Raw genomic sequence first — 23,884 nt, 5'->3', positions numbered from 1 at the left:
ACCCTTTGAAAAGTGACTGAATATTTCAATGTAAATAAATCTTGCATGTAAAATATATAAATCTCTGTGTTGCATTTTAAATCTGATAAATATTTATTATCAATGCTGTTTGCTTTTAATCTTTCAGGATATCATTCCTCCAGCTTTTTAGTACTTAAACAAAAATGGCATTTACATTACAATATTGCTTGCCAACAATCTCATTTTCTGGTTTAGTCAGCAGCCTTCATGCTTGATTAGTCTTTAATTATACAAATACCTACATATTAAAAAAAGTTTTCTTTTTTCCATACTTTGAGCATGTAATTATTTTCTCCTGCATGCAATAACCTTTAATTTTAGGATTAAGCAACTGATTCTCTTTAGTATGGATGGATTTTTTCAAGTGTTAAAGCAAATTTGGTTATTGTATTACGAGTAGGAAAATTAACTTTGGGAAAACCTTTCATTAGAGCATCTGACAGCACACTGATCAGCTGCTGACAGAAACTTCAACATATTCATTCGTGAAGACAAAACAGGGGCCTGATTCTCTTTCCTTTGAAAGCAGTGGCAAAACATCAGAGGGTGGAGGATTGGGCCTACAAAACCGCTTGAATTCTCTTGCTTTTTATTGTAGGAGTATGATTTGTATTATAGTCATACCTAGAGGACCCAACTGAGATCAGGGCCTCATTGCATTGCACCAACACAATGTAAAAGACTGTCGTTCTAGAAGAGTTTCCAGATTCTAAATAGATCAGACAAATGGAGAATCAGAGAAAATCAGGGAGCAGAGGCAGAGAAAGGTGAAGTGATGTACACAAGGTCACATAACAGGTCAGTAGCAGAGTTGGGGGTACAGGAAAGGTATCCTGATGGCTGCTCCAATGCCTTATTTTCTAGACCACATTGCTCTTCCTGTGAATATTAGTTTTAGAATGTTAACTCTACAAGAAATTTTTTTTTAAGTATCAATAATGAGAACAGAGTGAAACCCCATTCAGAACATTTATATTCTATGCAGAGGAAACAGAAGTCCCATTCCTGCAGGCCTTTGTCACAAAAACTGCAGGACTGGACCCACAGGACACATGAATGGTACTGCTATCCAGGAATATAAACCAAAATACCAATGATTTCCCTAAAACATACACATCACCCTAAACTTCTTTGGAGAGAAATAGCAATCATTTTAGAATGGATTTGTTTTCTATGGTTTTGTGGGGTTTTGTATTTGTTTTACATGTACTGTAAATATTGTAAATACACACACTGATTGTATTGAAAACATGTTTTGTGGATGGGATAGGGTTAAAAAAGGATGAGGCTATAATTCCATAAGGTTAGATTTTTATTTCATAATGTCAGAGAGAGCCTGACCTTGCTCCATCTAAAAGCAACAGGAAAACTCCAACTGACTTAAATAGTAGCAGGATGAGACCACAAATAAGAAGGAAAGTTAGCTACAAAGGGTAGTAAACTGACAGCCAACAGAGAGAAGGAAATCCACAGAACCACTTTGTCATAAACAGATAAGTAAGAGTTAATAGAACAAAACTGCTTCATATCTCTTTTGCCTGGAAACGGTTAACAAGAACAGTGAGCCTGGCTGTCACCTGACCAGAGGACCAATCAGAGGACAGGATACTTTCAAATCTTGAGGGAGGGAAGTTTTTGTGCTGTGCTATTAGTTTTGGTTGTTGTTCACTCTGGGGGCTCAGAAGGACCAGATGTGCAACCAGGTTTCTCTCCAATCTCCCTGATACAGGTTCTTATAGATTCAGAATAGTGAGTACTAGGTAGACAAAGCGAGTTAGGCTTATGTTTGTTTTCTTTATTTGCAAATGTGTATTTGGTTGGAAGGAGTTCAAATGTGCATTTGGCTGAAAGGAGTTCAAATTGGTATTTTGCTGAAAAGATTTTAATTTGTACTTGTATACTTAGGCTGGGAGAGTGTTTCCAGTGTCTATAGCGGAAAGACCCTGTACCTATTCCATTTTAAATTTACAAAGATAATTTTTACTGTTTTTTTCTTTCTTTAATTAAAAGCTTTTCTTGTTTAAGAACCTAATTGTTTTTTTATTCTGGTGAGACCCCAGGGGACTGGGTCTGGATTCACCAGGGAATTAGTGGGGAGAAAGGAGGGAAGCGGGAGAGAGAGGCTGATTTCTCTCTGTGCCAGGATTACTTTCTCTCAGGAAGAGTCTGGGAGGGGGAAAGAGAAGGAGGGAGGAAGGTGAATTGTTCTCTCTGTTTTGTGATTCAAGGAGTTTGAATCACACAGGGATCTTCCAGGTAACCCAGGGAGGGGAAGCCTGGGAGAGGCAACAGTGAGGGAAAGGGTTTACTTTCCTTGTGTTAAGATCCAGAGGGTCTGGGTCTTGGGGGTCCCTGGGCAAGGTTTTGTGGGGACCAGAGTGTACCAGGCACTAGAATTCCTGGTTGGTGGCAGCGCTACAGGTTCTAAGCTGGTAATTGAGCTTAGAGGAATTCATGCTGGTACCCCCTCTTTTGGACGCTAAGGTTCAGAGTGGGGAATTAGACCATGACATGGTGTGCAGCGTGTGGGATAGATAGATAGATAGATAGATAGATAGATAGATAGATAGATAGATAAGATAGAATCCAAAAGCCAGTCAGGTTTTTATTTCTCTCCCTGCTAGGTATCTGCAGGTAGACTGAGAGGTTTGGGTTTAGAAGCAAAAGCCAGTAGGATTTTTTCTCTCTCTTTTCTCTCTGCTAGCTGTTTGTAAGCAGAAGAGAGGGTTTTTAAAAAATAAATAAACAGCCAGAAAATGTTTTCCTTTTCTCCTTTCTGGTTGTGCAGAGAGACTGCCTGAAGGCAGAGGCATTAGAGTTTAACAAGGATCTTTGTTAACCAAAGGGACTCCAGTTGTGAGTCACCATACACCAGCAAAACACATTTGCAAATGAAAGGTTTCCTTTTGTTCTAGTTTTATTCGGGAAAGCTTGTTAGAAAGACTCCGTTGCTTAGCAACAGAGCAGGCAGCAGAGGAACAGTAATTCAGACAGTAAACCAGCAGAGGGCACCCCAACACAAGAAAACAGGAACCATGACTTCCAAGGCAAAACTGGATACAGAAGAACAGATCAAACATGCAGCCCACCAACGAGAAATGGAAAAAAAAATACAAGAACTAGAAATAAAACAAAAAGAGATGGAGCTAAGAGAAAGAGAAAAGGAGGATGCCCACTGGAGAGAGTTGGAATTCCTGAGGGAAACCCACCGGCAGGCCCTGGAATTAGAAAAGGCTAAGCAACAGAACCCAGCCAATCCTAACAACCCTTCACCAATAATTGTTCCACAGCACAAGAAATTTCCCACCTACAAGGCAGGTGATGACACTGAGGCCTTCTTAGAAAATTTTGAAAGAGCCTGCCTTGGGTACAGCATCTCTGAAGATCAGTACATGGTAGAATTGAGGCCACTGCTCAGTGGACCCTTAGCAGAGGTGGCAGCTGAAATGCCTAAGGAGAAAATGAACGATTATAAACTTTTTCAAACCAAGGCCAGATACTGAATGGAGATAACACCTGAACATGCCTGTCGGTGGTTCAGAGCCCTAAAATGGAAACCAGATGTGTCATTCCCCCGACACGCCTTCCACATTGCAAAGGATTATGAAGATAAGGAACAAAGGTTAACAATCTGGACGAGCTGCACCTCCTGGAGCAGTTCTTAGATGGTGTTCCTGAAGAAACAGAAAGGTACATCCTAGATGGGAAGCCCAAAACGGTAACTGAGGCGGGGGAGATTGGAGCCAAATGGATGGAAGTGGCAGAAAAGAAAAAAGCTACTGTCAAGGGGAGCGACTACCCCAGGGGGCACACCGACAATAAAACTCTATCACCGAGGGCAACCCAGGACCCACCTACAACCCAAGGAAAGCAGCCGACTCCCTATTCTCTCACCTCACCAATCTTCAGTAACCCACCTCGACCCAGTGACCAGTCAGCTGGGTGATGCTTCAAGTGTAATGAACTGGGACATATAAAGGCCAACTGCCCCAAGAACCCCAACCGAGTGCAGTTCATTATATCTCCATCACTCCAAAGATCCCCAGGCCCAGATGCCTCTCAAATACCCTCGGAGCAAAGGGAAATTTTGAGAGTGGGTGGAAAGAAGGTTATCGTGTAGAGAGACACGGGGGCACAAGTGTCAGCTATCCACCAATCCTTGGTGGACCCCAAATTCATCAACCCAAAGGCCCAAGTGACAATTTACCCCTTCATGGCACAAGCTGTAAACTTGCCTACAGCTAAACTGCCTGTCCAGTACAAAGGCTGGTCAGGAATGTGGACTTTTGCAGTCTATAACAATTATCACATCCCCATGCTACTGGAGGAAGACTTGGCCAACCAGGTAAAGTGGGCCAAGAGGGTGGGAATGGTTACACGCAGCCAAGCCAGGCAAGCTTCCAGACCCATCCCTGTTCCTGAGCCGTCCACAGGGGCCCTGTCTGTGTTACCAGAGACCCAGACAGAGGTAGTGGACCCGGATTCCCTGTCAACGACTGCAACAGCCACAGTACTTCCAGTCCCAGACCCGAACCTGGAAACGCAACCAGCACCAGAACCATTGCCAGCACTGACGCCAGCACTTGCAAACACATCTTCAACCCCAACGCCAGAGGGCGCCAGCGAGCCCTAAACCGGCTGAAGCAGCAGACAACCACACCCAAGAGGCTCAGCCAGAGCCTGAAATACCACCTGGTGCACCAGCAGAGAGCGATTCACCAGCCACGAAAACAACCCCAGCACCTACATCGCTTTCCGAGGGACTAAGCCCAAGTCCACAGTCTAAGGAGGAACTGGTGTCTCCAGCCTCCAGGAAACAGTTCCAGACTGAGCAGGAAGCAGATGACAGCCTTCAGAAAGCTTGAGCGGTGGCACGGAGCACCTCACCGCCTCTCAGTTCTTCTAACAGATCTCGGTTTGTTATAGAACAAGGGCTTTTATATAAGGAGACTCTTTCTGGTGGACACCGGGAAGACTGGCATCCACAAAAACAGTTGGTGGTTCCAACTAAATACCAGGGGAAGCTCTTAAGCTTAGCCCATGATCATCCCAGTGGCCATGCTGGGGTGAACAGAGCCATAGACAGGTTGGGGAAGTCCTTCCACTTGGAGGGGATGGGCAAGGATGTTGCCAAGTATGTCCGGTCTTGTGAGGTGTGCCAAAAAGTGGGAAAGCCCCAAGACCAGGCCAAGGCCCCTCTCCAGCCACTCCCCATAATAGAGGTCCCATTTCAGTGAGTAGCTGTGGGCATTCTGGGTCCTTTCTCAAAAAAGACACCCAGAGGAAAGCAGTACATGCTGATTTTTGTGGACTTTGCTACCCGATGGCCAGAAGCAGTAGCTCTAGGCAACACCAGGGCTAAAACAGTGTGCCAGGCCCTAACAGACATTTTTGCCAGGGTAGGTTGGCCCTCCGATATCCTTATGGATTCAGGAACTAATTTCCTGGCTGGGACCATGAAAGAACTGTGGGAAACTCATGGGGTGAATCACTTAGTTGCCACCCCGTACCACCGTCAAACCAATGGCCTGGTGGAAAGGTTTAATGGAACTTTGGGGGCCATGCTATGTAAATTCGTGAATGAACATTCCAATGACTGGGATCTAGTGTTGCAGCAGTTGCTCTTTGCTTACAGGGCTGTACCACATCCCAGTTTAGGGTTCTCACCGTTTGAGCTTGTGTATGGCCACGAGGTTAAGGGGCCATTACAGTTGGTGAAGCAGCAATGGGAGGGGTTTACGCCCTCTCCAGGAACTACATTCTGGACTTTGTGAGCAACCTACAGGATACCCTCCGACACTCTTTAGCCCTTGCTAAAGAAAACCTAAAGGATGCTCAAAAAGAGCAAAAGGCCTGGTATGGTATACCAGAGAGCGTTCCTTCAAGGTAGGAGACCAGGTTATGGTCTTGAAGGCGCAACAGGCCCATAAAATGGAAGCATCATGGGAAGGGCCATTCACGGTCCAAGAGCGCCTGGGAGCTGTTAACTACCTCATAGCATTTCCCAATTCCTCCCTAAAGCCCAGAGTGTACCACGTTAATTCTCTCAAGCCCTTGTATTCCAGAGACTTACAGGTTTGTCAGTTTACAGCCCAGGGAGGAGATGATGCTGAGTGGCCTGACGGTGTCTACAATGAAGGGAAAAGTGACAGTGGCGTGGAAGAGGTGAACCTCTCCACAACCCTGGAACGTCTGCAGTGGCAACAGATCAAGGAGTTGATGCACTCTCCCATGAAAGTTTCCCAGAATCAACTGGTTAAAAATTGTCCTTGCAATGTGAAAAAATCTTGTAGTTGTACATAATTAGTAGCATACGTAAAGGTGTATGTGTTTATTGATCTGTTTATTCTAGAGTTCTAGGGAAAAATCACTGCCAGTGTGGTTCCACACTGTCAGCGATTTGGGGGGCGTGTCATAAACAGATAAGTAAGAGTTAATAGAACAAAACTGCTTCATATCTCTTTTGCCTGGAAAGGGTTAACAAGAACAGTGAGCCTGGCTGTCACCTGACCCGAGGACCAATCAGAGGACAGGATACTTTCAAATCTTGAGGGAGGGAAGTTTTTGTGCTGTGCTGTTAGTTTTGGTGGTTGTTCACTCTGGGGGCTCAGAGGGACCAGACGTGCAACCAGGTTTCTCTCCAATCTCCCTGATACAGGTTCTTATAGATTCAGAATAGTGAGTACTAGACAGATAAAGCGAGTTAGGCTTATGTCTGTTTTCTTTATTTGCAAATGTGTATTTGGTTGGAAGGAGTTCAAATGTGCATTTGGCTGAAAGGAGTTCAAATTGGTATTTTGCTGAAAAGATTTTAATTTGTACTTGTATACTTAGGCTGGGAGAGTATTCTCAGTGTCTATAGTGGAAAGACCCTGTACCTATTCCATTTTAAATTTACAAAGATAATTTTTACTGTTTTTTTCTTTCTTTAATTAAAAGCTTTTCTTGTTTAAGAACCTAATTGTTTTTTTATTCTGGTGAGACCCTAGGGGACTGGGTCTGGATTCACCAGGGAATTGGTGGGGAGAAAGGAGGGAAGCGGGAGGATGTGCCAGGATTACTTTCTTTCAGGAAGAGTCTGGGAGGGGGAAAGAGAAAGAGAAGGAGGGAGGAAGGTGAATTGTCCTCTCTGTTTTGTGATTCAAGGAGTTTGAATCACACAGTGATCTTCCAGGGTAACCCAGGGACGGGAAGCATGGGAGAGGCAACGGTGAGGGAAAGGGTTTACTTTCCTTGTGTTAAGATCCAGAGGGTCTGGGTCTTGGGGGTCCCCGGGCAAGGTTTTGTGGGGACCAGAGTGTACCAGGCACTAGAATTCCTGGTTGGTGGCAGCGCTACAGGTTCTAAGCTGGTAATTGAGCTTAGAGGAATTCATGCTGGTACCCCATCTTTTGGACGCTAAGGTACAGAGTGGGGAATTAGACCATGACACAATTACTCTGCTAGTAAATTTTTTGCTGTTACTGAGCCACAGTTTTGGGTGTCATTTTAGTGTTTTCGATCGCCTGCATTTTTTAAAATCTTTGGATCGCCTGAGCCTGACTGCTTCTCTGTTATGAGTGTGCAATGATTTTGCAACAGTGGGCTAAGCACAAGTCTTTTTAAAATAAAGTAAAATAATCTTACCTTTCCTCCCCCCCTTACTAGCTCAACGGTTTCAGCCGTCAAAAACATTGTGAAACAATGCTACTTGGTGCACAGGTTTAATGCACTTAGTTTTTCACTTCTGGAAACTTGGCTTCAAATCCCAATTTCTTTTACAGACATAAAATTGTTTTTTTCAATCTGAGTCCTCAGGGGCCATTTGGCCATATCTACGATGACCATTTAGAGCTGGGTGAAATACAGAGTTTCTGTTCCACAGGAAATTCAGATAGTTCAACAATTATTTTCATCCCAAATTGGGATGAAAAGTTGTATTATCAAAAGGTTTCTGAAAAATTTCAATTAGAAAGTGTCAAAATGATTTGTTTCAATATTTTCTATCAAAGCAAAACATTTCTACATTCCCATGTATGTTTCTTTTCAGCGTGTTGAACTGAATCAAAACATTTTGCTTTGAGTCAGTTCGCCAGTAAACGGAATCTGCCTATCCTGGTGATGTGCCTCATGTGAACTTTAATTCAGGTGCCTCATGCAATCATTCTTCCCTTTGGGCAGGGCTCCCTGGCCAGACTACATTTCCCATGATACATCATGTAGCTCAGCCAGAAAGGAAACCAAGTCATCATGGGAAATGTAGTCCAGATATGGCCCTTGACCTGAATTACAACTCTCCTAAGGCACTGTACCACTCTAAGCAGATGTGGTTTAATGTTGAATTGACTCAAAATGAAATATTTTGGTTCTGTTTAACAAATAGAAATATTTTTCTTCAGGCTGACCCAAAATGAAATGTTTTGTTTAGATTTTCCTGATGTAAAATTATACCATTTCCTTTGGAAAGTTTTGATTATATGTAAACTGCAGTTTCCATCAAAAAATCATTGTGACAGAAAATTCCTGACTGGTTTTAGTGATCATGTTTGCAAAACTAAAAATGGACATATTTTGTGGCAACATTTTTAGGGTCATGAAATAGCCATACAAAAGTGGTGTTGCAACTATCACCTTCTGATGCAACTACATATTTCCCAGAGTGGGACTTATTCTAGCAAGTTAGTGTTCTACATGAGTTTGTCATGAAACACTGAACAAGTGTCACTAACACTCACTTTGAGGAAAATAACAGCTTTGATAGCATCTATACTTTTCTCTTCATTCCAAACACTATTCATCTCACTGAACACTTGTTCCACTGCACTGTTTGTTCTAGGCAAAAACATCAAATTCTACTCAGTATAGCAATAAATCATGAACAAATATAAAAAAACCCAGTTGTTTTAACTGATTAGAAAAAAAACCAAAAAGCAATCAAAAACACCAAGATGTTTTAGGTGTTCTGATAAGTCTTGGCACATTTGGACATCCTATGTAAAAGTGAGGTTTATGGTCAACTTAGTCATAATATAATACCACCACATAATCTGCAGAGTTACTGTACATCAAGACTGAAGCTTATTGGCAGTACTTCACTTTTCATAAGCTCTCAAATACTCCCTTTACTCACAGCTCAGCTCAGGCCTGACATTCTTTTGACGTTCAGCTTTTCTTTTCATTCTTTCTTTCCCTTTTTTTTTAATAGGTGCACACTTCTTCTCTTCCTGCTTTTGGCTGGGATCAGAAGCAAATATACTTAAGTACTGTAATACAGATTGTTCTAAAAATCATTCAAGGAGAGCTGACACCAAGGATGCTAGAAATCTCATGGGAACAGGCATTCTCCTGAGAGATGCTCAGCCTGATTTCCAGATTAAAGAGGAACAGATGGAGCCAGTTCTTGGTCCAATGGTACAGCTCCCTTTGACTTCAATGGAACCAGGAGTTGGTCCTTAATTATTGTTTTACCTATTGTATAACACAATGCAATACATGGCAAGTACATGATTTAAAAATAAATCTTAGGCTCATCTAGATCAGTGAGATGTTAAGTCTGATTATTGATCGATTATCTGCCAGGACTTCCCTTCTCTCACATGCTGCTTTATCTCCATTTATTTAACTTGTACCTAGTTTAACAGCTACGCTTTGAGTTGGAGCTTTTAAAAGGACTCTTTTCCTGGCTGGAACTATATGTCATGCCCTCTGATCTTTTGATTTTTCATTCTAAGTGTAATCAATTGCTGGTTACTTTAAATGAAAGTAAAAGGGTGGAGGAGAGGAGAAAATGTAACAAGTAAGATTCATACAGCTCACCTTTCCAGTGCAACCACTCAGATAAAAGGAAATTTCTTTTTTGGCTTATTTGTTTCTAGTTGCAGTACCGAGGTCAGAATAAGCCAAGAGAACGAAGGCAATAAGTGTCCTGATGGGCTGCCCGAAGCTGCCTGGTGTTACGGATCAGCGTAAAGCCAGCTCTTTTTCCTGTGCCTGGGCCGATGTAACTCACTGGAGTGGCAAATTACATCAGACCTACAGCTGTAACCCGACATTATGATTAATTTGATCAGTAATTTCTCCTGTTTTTCATTTTAATCGGTGTGACTATTCTGCTGTGGCAGGTCTTTCAGATCTAATTAAGATAAATTTCAGAGTAAAAGACTTGGCAGAATTTTCGAGTCAAATCCGAGCATAAAGTGTGAAGACCTGCAGCACCAGTCAATCAATTTCCAGTAAAGACGGCAGACTCTAACTCAGCAATCAACCCATTAACACTTAAGCAAATTTCATAATCTTCAGGACTGTGCTTAGTCACTCTCTCAAAACATTCCGGCTTACAAAAAATCATTATTATTTTTTTTTAACATTCATCCTTCTTTAAATGTTCTACAGCTGCCAAGAGAATCCACAGGTGGACACTTGGAGAGATCTCCACAGTGCTGCTGAAAAGACTTACTTTAAAACTTTTAAAAGCCCAGAGCAGAGCGCTTTGCCCGTTTCTTTATGTCAGCACCTGAAAGCCAAGCAAGCCTTGTGAGGTGAAGATGAAGCTTTAATTCTATGACATCTGCAGGATATTGCTCTCCAATCAGACTCAGTGAGCTACTTGGAGAATTTCATACCATTTGCCTGTTTTCACTTGGTCCATGTGTCATAGGTGCTGCTGGAACTAGGGATGCTGCCACACTCCCTGGCTTGAAGTGGTTTCCATTATCTACAGGGTTTACAGTTTGGTTCAATGGCTCTCAGCACCCCCCACTGTACACATTGCTCCAGCACCCCTGCTATGTGTCTCCAAGCAGAAGGAAATGTTTCTCACAGGGTTAGAAAGACTGAGGGCTTCCAATATATTTTAAACACAGGCTACTTGCAGTAACTCACTAAACAGAACAAATTGCCCTTTGGCCCAATCCTATGAGGTGTTAATTGCTGAATGGAAACTGAGGGCATTTAGCACTCATAGGAGGAGGTTCTTTGTTCCTCTGGAAAGGCCCTATGTGAAGTCCATAATCAGAATGCTTATGATATCCTCAAATCTGTCGGGCATTACATAAACAAGAATGAAAATGTTCTTACCTTCTTGTATAACTTTTTTAGTTCATAGAACCATAGAACTGCCAGAACTGGAGGCAACCCGTTATTCATCATCTAAAATGAGACTTTCAAAACCATCTAAGTGACATAGTAGGACATGTTTCAATGACACTTGGGCTGCTAAATCATTTAGGAGCTTTGAAAACCCCAGTCCTAATCTCTACTCCTTGTCCTTTTGTTTTTTCCCCTGTGATTATAATATCTCTAGTTTGTCTCCAATAAATGTGCATCAAGAGGTGGCTTGGAGATTTCAAGTGGCTTTATTCCATCGCCTCTTTTGTAAATTGATGCCATTCCCTAGTATATTTTACATATAAAAACTCTTCACCTTTAGTGTCAGATTGGAAAGAGGTTTCTTGGATGTAGCCAGCAGGTACATTGTTCATTGGACCCTTGCTTTTCTGTTCTTGGATTCTTTTGTAAGAACTATATTATAAAAGATGTTCACCTAAAGAGTCTTGTGGCTGTGTGAAAAATGTGTGTGTATGGGGGAGGGAGGGAATAAGCCACTGGTTCTGGGATTCTTTCAGGTTCTTATTAACTTTTTGGAGCCAGTGACGAAAAGTAGGAGACATAAGACTAATACACTGATGACAGACAGACAGTTCCATTGGCTACAAAAGAATGTCTCCGAGCTGTGTTGATTTTTCTGTCACTGGGATCCCTGAGGTTTGCTGTGCCATCAACAGGAAAAGCCATCCTACCACTTATAGAGGCTCTGGAAATTTAAGACTTCTTGGGATATGGATCACTTCCAAAATTTGCCCTGGGGAATATTTTTGCTTTTATTTTTTTACAGTTTACTAAATACTCTAGTTGCTTTAGGGAGTTTATTAAGTACTCTCCTTTCAGAATCCAGAAATTGCTCGGCAAGCCAGCTCTACTTTCCCCTGCTTTCAAGAATTCTCTGGCAAATGGTTTCCTGTATTAGATTCAGCCTCTGGGGTGTTAATAATGCCAGTTGTTTGGCTTGAAGATTAATTTCTTTCACTTTAAATGTGAGTCAGAGACTGATGCTCTCTGCGCTTCTGAAAATAACAACACCTGCAGAGTATACTTGGATGGACCAGGTAGCCAGTGCTCCAACTGAAAGGAGCTCTCCTCAGGGAATGAAGACACTCTCTTATATATTCCTTTTCAGAACTCTTAAACTTCTCTTTGTTCTGTTTAAATACAGCATTCAGCAGCCTTACAATGTGATGATCGAGTGCTTCAACTACCAAAACAGTAGCAAGCTTCTGGGAGGAGGAAGCCAGCTGTGAAGAGAAGAGGACCCTTAACTATACTTCTTTTGGCACTAATGTACTTTTTGTTGCAGAAACCTGAACTGTGATGTGATGCTGATCCCTACCTATCTATCGGTTAAGACAAAATGTTGTTTCCACATAGGGCTGAAATAGTCAGAGCCCCCGCTGGGATTCTCAAATACACTAACAATGGTTAAGAGAACCAAATCAGAAAGTTACAAATAGAGGGTCCAATCTTGCACCACTGAATTCTGCACCAAGGGAATTTTGTCTATGTTTTTATTGGCAGTCGGATCAAACTAGAGAGCAAGGACAGAATGGGTAGAGAGGCTGAGGGGAGTGCTCCAGTGCAGCTGGTGAATTCTTGTGAACGCAGCACTTCCTCTCCAAAACTCTCAATCTGGCAATTTTGGCAGTGTAATGGAGTTCATTCATCACTGGATGCGCCCCTTGGAGTAGCAGTAATCTCTCTTTGTGACGCAGCCCTCAGGCCAGGTCACTATATAGTTCTCCCCATCAGGGGTATTAAAGTCTCTCCAGATCAACTGTCCAGGTGCCACCTTCACTGGTCCTGCGCCACTTTTCCGGTGGCTGGTAGGGCAACCCAGGCCCACCTGCTACTCTGAGTATCAGCACTTGAGCTTTCTCCTACTCTGTCTTCCACAGGCTTTCTTCCCCATAACTCCTCTTAAACCCCTTCTGTCAGGGATGGAATTCTAGGGCTTTTTGATCCATCCCACCCTGGGTCTCCTCCTACCCACCTTTTTGTGCCCAGAGAGCAACTGAAGTCTCTCTCTCTGCAGCCCCCTTCTGCTCTCCACTTCCTGCTCTCAACTTTATACAAGCTCAGCCTGCCCCTGTCCAGCTGGGCTCCTTCTTCAATTCTTCTTCAGCCAAGTCTGAGGCTATGGGCTTGGCTACACTTGCAAGTTAAAGCGCATTAAATCAGCCCCGGGCGCCCTAACTCCTGAGGGGTCCACACTGGCAAACGCCCGGACTCAGAAGTTGGAGTGCTCCTGGTAATCCACCTCCACGAGAAGCATAGAGCTTGCTGCGCCCCAGCTGAAATGCTCGGGGGTCAATGTGGATGACATGTTGCATTACTGCGCTGTGATTGGCCTCCGTAAGCGTCCCATAATCCCCTGAAGTCAAGTGGCCACTCTGGTCATTGTTTTGAACTCGGCTTCAGCCATGCAGATATCACCTTTCAAAGCTCCGTTTCTGACAGCCCACATGCTTATCTGCTCCAGGACACAAAGCAAACCATTACTGTGGAATTCTGCTGCCACCAAGGCAGGCATTTGGGGGGGGTGAGAGAGAGAGAGAGAAGCAGGGGGAGAGGGGTCTGCTGCTGTCTGAACTTACAAGACAGCATGCTGACACACTCTCTGTCTCCCCAAAACACACTGTCTCTCCCCCCACAAACACACAACACACTCCCTGTCACACTCCACCTCACCATTTGAAAAGCACGCTGCAGAAACCTGCACAGTGGGATAGCTACCACAATGCACTGCTCTCTGTGGGGTTGCAAGAACTGCAAATGTAGCCACGCCAGTGCGCTTGCAGCTGACAGTGTAAACACACTGCAGCGTTTTCCCTGCTGCCATCTCCGAAGGCTGGTTTAACTCATGGCACTCTACATCTGTAAGTGTAGGCAAGCCCTTAGTCTACACTACCACTCAGGTCAGAATAAGTTACATTGCTCACGAGTATGAATAAGCCCCCTGACCGACATAAGTTACATCTACCTAAGCACTAGTGCGGACAGCGCTACGTCAGGAGGACAGCTTCTCCCGCCAACACAGCTACTGCCACTCGTTAGGGGTGGATTAATTAAGTCGATGGGAGATCTCTCTCTCATCAGCTTAGAGCGGCTACACTAGAGAGCTTGCAGCAGTGCAGCTACACTGATGCAACTGTGCTGCTGTAAACTCTCTAGTGTAGCCATAGCCTCACTCTCCCTTTGGCAGGGCCGGCTCCAGGGTTTTTGCCGCCCCAAGCAGCAAAAAAATTCACGATTGTGATCTGCAGCACTTCGGCTCTACTGCCGCCGCTTCATTCTTTGGTGGCAATTCGGCGGCAGGTCCTTCGCTCCAAGAGGGAGTGAGGGACCTGCTGCAAAATTGCCGCTGAAGAGCCAGACGTGCCGCCTCTCTTCGTTGGGCGCCCCAAGCACCTGCTTGCTGTGCTGGTGCCTGGAGCCGGCCCTGCCCCTCGGGTGCAGCCTTTGAGCTACCTTAACCTCTTCAGGGCTGGTGTGGGGTGAACAGCCCATCACAGGCAGTACAAGAGCTCCTAAGATTTCCAGGATTGTGAGCATGACATCACACAAAAATATGAACGTGCCACTAGCGAAAGTGATCAGTAGCTAGAACAGGAGACTGGAAATCAGGCCTCCCAGGTTCTGTTCCTGCCTGAGCTCTTGACAGCTGTGTATCCACACACACACCCCACTAAAGCTCCCTGTGCCTCAGTTTATCCAGTTGTCGAGTGGATATAATAATTACTTCATTGTAGACAGGTGTGAAAATTCTCTAACGTCTCTGTAAGCAGTATATAAGCTCCAAGTATTGTATTATACTCCTCCTACTTTTCATCCTCTAGGGAAACAAGGAGGGCAGAGATTAATATGAAAGATGTGAACTTGTCACTTACTGTATAGCATGCAAGCATGACCAAAACACAGTAAATTTTATCTGATAAGGATATCCTGACACTTATTTTATCTAGCTTTAAAATAACCAGCTTTGACTGACTCAGAGGTGGAGCTGGCTTCAGTAGCAATTTTAGAGAGCAGACCTAGAAGGCTACCGCCACTTTTTGGAAATGCATGAATTTCTCCAGCATACTGTAAGTTACCCTACCCCTAAAGGACTGCACATCTGGAGGAAGAACTGTGGTGGTGGCTAAAGCAAGGGGACAAGAGTGTTAAGGAATTAGCAAGAGTGGGAACAAGTCCCTAGAATTGCAATGTTAATGGGTTTGGGATGGGCTGTGCATGAGTACTTGCAATCTGTGACAACAAAATTGTTCAGTAGAGATTTTGAGACAAGGAGCTGGATCTCAGCTGGTGAAAACAGCGTAGCTCCATTTAAACCAGATGAAGATCTGATCCAAACACACAAAAAATAGTTTCAATTTTATCAGAATTCTCAGGAACAGGGCTTCAGCTGTGCATATTTTTCAGCAGAAAAAGCAACCCTATGAAACAATGACATGTTCTTTATCTGTTTGGACTGAGGTAGGATAGTATCGCGTCTATTTGCAGCAAACTTTCGAAGTTTGTGTTTGCAAATGGCTGTGGATGACACTCGTTGAATGCAGGGAAAAATCATTTTCAGAGAGACACTGCCAATTAATTACATTTCTTATGGATGAGACCACCTGCTATTATTTGAATGTAAAAAGCAAAAACTTTGTCAAAGTTTTTGGAAACCCACTTATGATTGCTGCATCATTTGACAAATTCACTCACATTAAAACTCTCAGCTGATATCTCTATCGCCTCTTGTATTGTAAAGGCACACTATCTCACTTCTAACCAGTACTGAAAGTGAAGAATCATAGAATCATAGCACTGACAGGGACCTCGAGAGGTCAGCTAGTCTGGTTCCCAATCCTATGTAGAGGAGCAGTTCACATCTTCTGTACTTCCTTCACTATTTATCTTTACAAAATAGTGTTTTGTCAAGCTGTTCTCAACCATTTGGGGCCAGATTCTGCCATCCTTACTCACACTGAGTAGTACCTTACACTGAAAGTGATCCAATTAATTTCAGTGTGACTAGTCAGCCAGTAAGGTGATACCCAGTATGATTATGGGTATTAGAATCCAGATCTTAAGTAATCTGGAGTACATGAATGGAAGGAGTATACAACAATTTGAGAACTGTAAATATGGACAGACAGAAAGACAGGGCAATAACTACATCCTCTGTAAATTAATTATTTTCCCTGCCACTCTCAAAGCAATATAAACTTTGTTGTTCCTCCTGGATCTCAAAGATTTGTAATAAATTCCTGGAAATGTCAGTAAATGTCGGATTGAGCTCCTTTTTTTTTTTTTAATGAGAAACTAACCCTTGAATACTTGTGGGGTTTTTTTGTTTTTGTTTTTTTTTGCCTGTTGGAGCCCCGGGCGTTTGTGTACATACTCTCCCTCATTTAGAGCTGAGTTTTTCAGTCTTTCTGACTCTGTTTCTTTGTTATAAAAATATTGAGGTGCCAAATACATTATTTAAGATTAGCATGAAAATTTAATCTGAAGAAGACTTTGCTTTCGCCAGCCTACGGTTTGCTTTTATTTGGAGAGCTTTTATTGTCATCCACACTTCCCCTCCACTTCTTCCCCTCCACCCCCTTTTTTATTTATTTTTACCTATCATCTTCCTTCTTCAGCTTCAGTTACTGTATGTAGGTTTCTATGACAAAAAGGTGGCTTGGCGCAGAGTTCTTAATACAGTCAGAATAATTTTACAGTTGGGACTCTCCATGGGGGATTTTCTGTTTGTCTGTTAAACTTTGCCCATGAGCAGAGCAGTGGAAATTAGTTGGGATCCTTCTCCACCTACAGTGGGGATCTTATTTTGAGGATATAGGTGTGGATGGGTTCAACTGATCCATGATGCTCAAACACCTGGGTCAGTGTTCAGCCAGTAGCTAGCCTTGTCTTTGGGGCCAGTTTTAAACATCTGTTGTCAACACAAAGTGTCCTGTTTTTGCAGCCAAGCCGATAATGGACTAAGTTATTCTCTAAGTTGAATATACATTGCAAATCATCAAGACCTGAGGGCTTCTAAAAGTATTCATGGAATGGCAAGTCCTCAGGATTTGCCCATTAACAGGTAGCTGTTTATCCTTTGAAATTTCAGCACAGAGGTCTCTCAAAAACAGGCATAGTGTCCCTTTCATCCAGGATCAGAATTATATTTATTCCAAGCTGTCAACAACTTTATAGAACTGAAGTCTTCTGCTGTGTGTCCCAAATGAGATACATTTGCTTCCCTGTTCTGGTTCCTTTGTGCTCGTCAATTGGTACAAAGCAACTGGAATCTGACAGCAGCTATCTTGGGGAGAAGTCCCCTGCTCTCAGATGGTGTAAAACCAAAAAACCCAAAAACCCAACCCATACCCAAGACCTCCTCCTTCACCAACTACCCCCTTTCAAGTCTGCGTAAAAAGGATATGTAAGGGATCTCCTGGGATGAGGTTGAATGCAGCTCCACTCCAGCAATTCTCATCTGGTATATTGTCCTTTAGAGATTAGTTATGGACCTCATTCAACTCTATTTCACTCACATCAATGTAAATCAGGAGTAACACCTCAGTAGTCAGGGCAAAACCAGGCCCACAGAGTGGAATAACCAAAACTAGGATTTCTCCTACGCTATTATAAAATAGTGGTAAGACTTCCTAAAATATAATATATATTTTTTGTAAATGCAATCCAGTCCACTGAATTGAATAAAGGACAGCAATAGAATTATACTGAAATATTACAGAACAATCTGACAAAAATCATGCTGAGAATTTTAGCCAGTGTGCAGTGTATCAGCGTTATTAATTTCTGATCAGCTAGAGAAAGCACCTCACCCAGGTATACCTAAGCAAGTCACTTTCATTTAATTTTCTTTCTGAAGACATGACAGCATCTGTACATTTCAACATATAATTGTTGTTATCCTTCAGAGTTTTTGAAACAAACGCAATCATCCTTCTGAATTACTGGCTTTTCATGACAATCTTTTGAGGTTGCATTGTTCTAAACTAATATCTCTCAGACAGATCCTGAATAATGTAGGAAGATAAAACCCACATGAAAAATCAAGAATTCAGAAATGAAATTTAAGCTGTCAAATTTTAACTTAGTTGATCTTTATTCCCTTAATATTCCTCAAACAAAAACTATTTCATTCTAGTTCATAAAGATCATTACCTTAGAGGCTGTAATATCTTTGAATTTAGTTCCAGGTCGATTTTTAAGTTAAAGTATCAGACATACAAACATACATACATTCTAAGCAGGTATTATAAAGTAGATATATAAGGTGATGCCAAATATCTGCTGTATGCTATTGCTAATTTACTTGTATAAAAGGAAAAAAAAACTTTGGACCCAGCCCTGAACCCAGATAAACACAGGTGTAAAGGTTCATCTTTGCAGATCAGACTGCAGGATTTGGGTCTGAAAGGTTAAATTTTGCTTGAGGAAAAGGAGTTTACCATTAATCTAGGCCGTGATTCAACACACCTCTAACTCTGAGTATGCACGTAGTCCTACTGAAGTTATAATGTAACAGCAGCTGCTTTGGAGGCATTTGTATGGGTCCCAATGATCTGCATGTTATAGAATCACAAAGTACTGAATAACATAATGGACTGTTCTCTAACTAGCCCTTAACGCAATACATTTTGGGAGGTTTAGAAGCATTATGTTCTGTTGTAGAAAAGGTTCGCAGGCTAAATCAATGGGATTACTCATGTGCATAAAGTTAGGCATGTGGTCAAGGATCTTGCTGAATCAGAGATTTTAGTCTGAGTGTCAATGTGCAAAAACTGGCCGCAAAAACTCCAGGGTTTTTGCCGCCCCAAGCGGCAAAAAAATAAAAAAAAGCTGCAATCGTGATTGGCGGCAGCTCCATCGCACCGCTTTCTTCTTCAGTGGCAATTCGGTGACTGGTCCTTCCCTCCAAGAGGGACCGAGGGACCCGCCGCCTAATTGCCGCCTAAGAGCCTGACGTGCTGCCCCTTCCCCTTGGCCACCCCAAGCACCTGCTTGCTGAGCTGGTGCCTGGAGCCGGCCCTGTGTGAAACTGTCAACATTTTTTAAGAGAATTATTTTGTTTGTGGGTAGCCATATTTTAATGGTTAAAGAAATGATCATAGAAATACTTAAACTTATCAAGAACTCAAACTCTTCAAGGCAGGGTGAGAGTTTAGGGCTACCCCTTAAAATCCCCAGGTCAGACTGTGACTGGCTTGATGGGGGCGCACAACCATCATCCTCCCCATGTTATAATCTGATACACATACCAAGATCCCTGAAACAGGACTGGCAGAGTAACATCAACATGAGTGCTAGATTCCTGAGTCTGGCACTTTTCAGCGGCACTAAATACAATTAATTAAAAACACATTAAAATTAAAAAATGGGTCAGCTAGGTTTAAATTTAAGGAATTCTAAACAGATGGAGAGAGCAAGAGGCAGGAAAGAATGATTAGGATGCTGGCTGGTGGTTTAAGAGATCCAGGTTCAATTCTGTGCTCCACTACAGTATTCTGGTGTAAGCTCAAACAAGTCATGATTCCATGTGCCTCAGTTCCCCATCTGTAAAATGGGGATAATAGCACTGCCCTACCCCTGAAGTGTTGTGAGGATAAATACATTAAAGATTGCAAAGTGCTCAGATACTATGGTAATGGAGGTCATATAAGTACCTCACACAAAGAAAAGTTACTGCTGTGACATGCTTCTTTGTGCTCCTCCAAGTGAAAAATTACTTTGTTTAGCTAAAACTTTGCAGGCTGTATTGGTCTGTACCGTTAGATCAGACATGGGCCTAGGAGGGAGTGTTCATATCCAGATTAAGTTCAGTTTAAGGTTCGAGGCCACATCATGGCTAAGGGTTAAGTTCTGATTCAATGCTGATGACATCTCTTGAACAGTTCTCATTAGATTTTAGTCCTACCTAGTGGAAATTTCAGGAGGAACTGTTCTCACCGGGATTTGGATTCCCCTTTACCAGAACTGGGAAATATGCCCCTTGCAGTTTTGGATCTGATCTGCAGCCAATGCTCCAGCAAGTGGGTTTGGATCTGGGGAACTGAAATAGGAGCCCACACAAAATGTAAAGGCTCTCAGATTGAAAGATTCTGGCTTTGACTCAGCTGCATTTGAGATAGGTTGGAAATTAACAAACAGAATTAAAAAATGGGTTTTTTTGTTTAGAAAACCAAATGCACAGTAACTTCAAAGCAAATAGCTAACAGGCATTTTTAGTAGCATATAAAAATGTACTTAGTGTGCATGCATGGCAGCTGCACTGAGACAACAAAATGTAACAGCAGCTCCTTTGGAGCTATTTCTGTCTCTATGTGTCAATAATCTGCATATTAAAGAGTCCCAGAGTCCTCTCTAACATGATGGACTGTGCACTAAGTAGTGCCTAAGTAGCCCTTAACACAATACACCAGTAGGAGCTCTAGCAGCATTATGCTTTGCTGTAGAAAAGGTTCACAGAATAAGGACCTGTCTCCAATGGACTTTTAGTGTATTAGCTGAACCATTTTAAAACACAGTTTTTATGCAGTTTAGTCTCAATGAGGCTGCATATGATCTGACTGGCCAGCACGGACAGGGCTGAGTGCCTCATTTAAACCAATTGTCTTAATTGTGTAAAAAGCATTTGAAAACAGTGAAATCACTATAGAGTTAAAGATGCAAGGGGAACAGGCCTGAAACCACAGTGTGGACAAAGCATAAAAAGAGTAATGGCAAAGTTTATAAAATAAAGTAAACAAAAACCTTTTTTTTGCAGTATTTCTAGCCATTGTTTAAAGTACAGTTCTACTCTGAAAAGTGACTGTATAAAAACAGCACCTTTTTAATCCAGAGATCTTCTCCTTGTGTGTATTCACAGTCATAGCTGTGTGTGCAGTCAAAACTGCTCTTGTGGGATTTGGATCCAAGATGATGAAATTCGAGTAAGAACAACTGATCTTGTGAGACTGTGTTTTTTTGTAAACAAAACTTTCTGGAACTGCTTGCAAGGCTTTGGCCCCATCATACTCAACCCTAATTGGGATCTGAGCACTGCTTCTTCACCTGCTTCTGGCTGAAATACAGCTATATACTTTTTTCGTCTTAAGAAATATTATGAACAAAAGTTCTAATATCCACCAAATGCCTTTTCAAGTCTACTTTAGAGTCATGAATCTAATTAATTATAAAGTGCCCGATGGGACTGTAGTGGCTTTGATGGAGTCGTAAGCCTATTATTTCAGTTACCTCTACAAATTTGAGGGATTTCCAAACACCACGAGACTGAACACACTGTATTATATACAGTGCAATAATTAGGCACACAGGGCTTGTTCCTGCACTACTGAAATTAGTGAGATCTTGCTCCCCAACAGATAAAGCTGTAGCTGGCTGTTTGAAATTTGTGCACACATTAGCTGACATTCATAGATTTTAAGGCCAGAAGTGACCATTAGAGTCTGAACTCCTCTAGACACAGGCTATTAAATTTCACCCAGTTGTCCCTATGTGGAGTCCAATAACTTGTGTTCAGCTAAAGCATCTCTTCCAAGTCTTGATCTGAAGACATCAAGAGATGGAGAATCCATCACTTCCTTTGGTCAGCTGTCCCAATGGTTAATCTCCCTCGCTGTTAAAATTTGTGCCTTATTTCTAATTTGATTTCTTTGGCTCTAACTCCCAAACATTAATTCTTGTAATGCCTTTTTATATAGTCTTTTGTCTGCAGTACTGTGGCCAAATGACCAAAGGAAGTGATGGATTCTCCATCTCTTGATGTCTTCAGTTCAAGACTGCGGGCCTGAGTCTCCTCTCACCCTGGTGTAAATCAGGAGTAGCTCTCCGCTGTCTTTAATGGTGTTACACCAGTATACAACCAGAGTAGCTGAGAGAAGAATGAGGCCCAGACTCTGCAAGTAGGCACAGTTATGTCTAGCCACATGTCAACAAAAGGTCTTATGAACAACAAAAAGAGCCATGAGTCACTGTAACTATTATTGACCCCAGCATTTCAGACATGACAGTAGGGTGAGCAGTTAAGGATGGAATTCACCCTGGATTTGTGGTCCGCCATAGGAGTCTCAATATTGTTTAATTTCACTTTTGTTCTCAATAAGACTAATGATAAAATGTAGAGATGAGAGAAAGGGCACCTTTCCTACCCTCTGCTTTGAAACTTTTTGGAAACAGTGGAAGCTAAAGCATGCTGAACACTTATGTTATGACAGCAGAATTCTGAATGTACAATAATGATCTTCTGAGGAGCATAATAACTTTAAATGGCAGCTGACTTTGTTGCTGTTTCAGAAAATAGCAGATGGTGCGATTGGTGGGCCAAATTGATCTCTGCTATAACACCCACGAACCCAGTGGAGTTACACCAGAGAAGAACTTGGCCTGTTTCACCTAGGAGCTTACGATGTTTGTTTCAGGAGCAAAAGATAATATTTGCCCTTCAGAAGCAAACAGTCTAGGAATTTCACTTGGGAAACTAGAAAAACAAAACAAGTGCAGGCTTTTGGCTGTAAGCAGCATGCACATAAAGGATTGATTCAAATTAGCTGACACGGATCAGTGTGTATGCTCAGAACATGCAGTGTGCATTTTATTTCCCCCGCAACGAGTGGATTGCTGCCTTCCAGAAGAGAGAAATTTACTATTCGTCGCTACACAGTACAGATTTCTATTCACCAGGGACCATCGTACCTGCAGTGGATTTGGAGAAGTGAGTGGAGATGGAAGGCCATGTCCTGGTGACTGGTTGGGTTTCTGAGGGGAGTTTGAGGACTGCTGGGCTGGCGGTTGTTGGGTCTGGCTCTGGGGCTGCGTTTGGTTCTGCTGTTGTGGCGTCTGCTGCTGCTGTTGTGGCGTCTGCGGTTGTTGGGCTTGTTGTGTCTGCTGAGCTTGTTGCTGCTGCTGGCCTGTTTGCTGCTGCTGTTGTTGCCCTTGTTGCTGCTGCTGCTGTTGATGATGCTGGAGCTGTTGAAGATGCTGAAGTTGCTGAAGCTGGGAATTCAGGGATGAGGTAGCTACAAATTAAAAAATTAAACCGAATTATACATGATACTCCGGAGACACTTACTAGGTGAATTATATGCTGGACCAAATCCTGGTCCTATTGAAGTTTATGGCAAAACTCCCACTGATTTCAATCTGGCCAGGAACTGGCCCATTGTGAATAACACAGTGCAGGCTCCTGCAAGAAATATTTCACCAAGAAAACCAGGATTCAGTTCTGCTAGTGCAGCTCTTTGGTAAAATCAACTGAAGTCAAAGATAAAACACCCATTCGGTGAGCCCATGTGTAGGTTTGGAACCTGATCTTGCGATCTTTGCTCAGACAAACCTAGCAATGAAGTCAGTGGGAATTTTGCCTGTGTAAAGACTAGAGAACTGGGCTGATGGGATGCTGTTACACATACCATAGCATGATTTGATGCCACTACATAAAGAAAGAGAGAGAATCAGGGGTATAAAATAAAGCATTCCCTGAAAAGATGAGCAATGACACAACAAAGCTGTAATATTGACACATGGTATTTATATGGTAGGTATCAGGAGATAAAATATCAGGTGTGACGTTTTTTGTACAGCGCATAGGTAATAAAAATAGACAGTAAAATGCACTTGTGCTTCTGAGCTTGGAGACCACCTTATCATTCAGTCTAAAAGCTGTAAAACTCTTGTGAATTACTGCCAGCCTGGTAGACACAGCTCTCATCTGCTGGTGGCAAAAACATCACTTTTTCACTAGTATGGTGCCCTCAGTCAAAAGCATCCA

General features: G+C 42.6%; 1 protein-coding gene across 2 annotated transcripts in view; it reads right to left on the bottom strand.

The window, feature by feature from the left end:
* Positions 1 to 23,884, bottom strand: part of POU6F2 (POU class 6 homeobox 2) — a 419,307-nt gene that overhangs the window by 111,567 nt on the left and 283,856 nt on the right. For both annotated transcript variants that reach the window (XM_050937705.1, XM_050937706.1), the window contains one exon: positions 22,810 to 23,132. In XM_050937705.1, the coding sequence (XP_050793662.1) occupies positions 22,810 to 23,132 (323 nt within the window). The remainder of the gene's footprint in view (positions 1 to 22,809; positions 23,133 to 23,884) is intronic.

This window comes from Gopherus flavomarginatus, chromosome 2 (assembly GCF_025201925.1).
Source record: "Gopherus flavomarginatus isolate rGopFla2 chromosome 2, rGopFla2.mat.asm, whole genome shotgun sequence".
Taxonomy (NCBI): Eukaryota; Metazoa; Chordata; order Testudines; family Testudinidae; genus Gopherus; species Gopherus flavomarginatus.
This window is presented reverse-complemented; position numbering and strand designations above follow the sequence as displayed.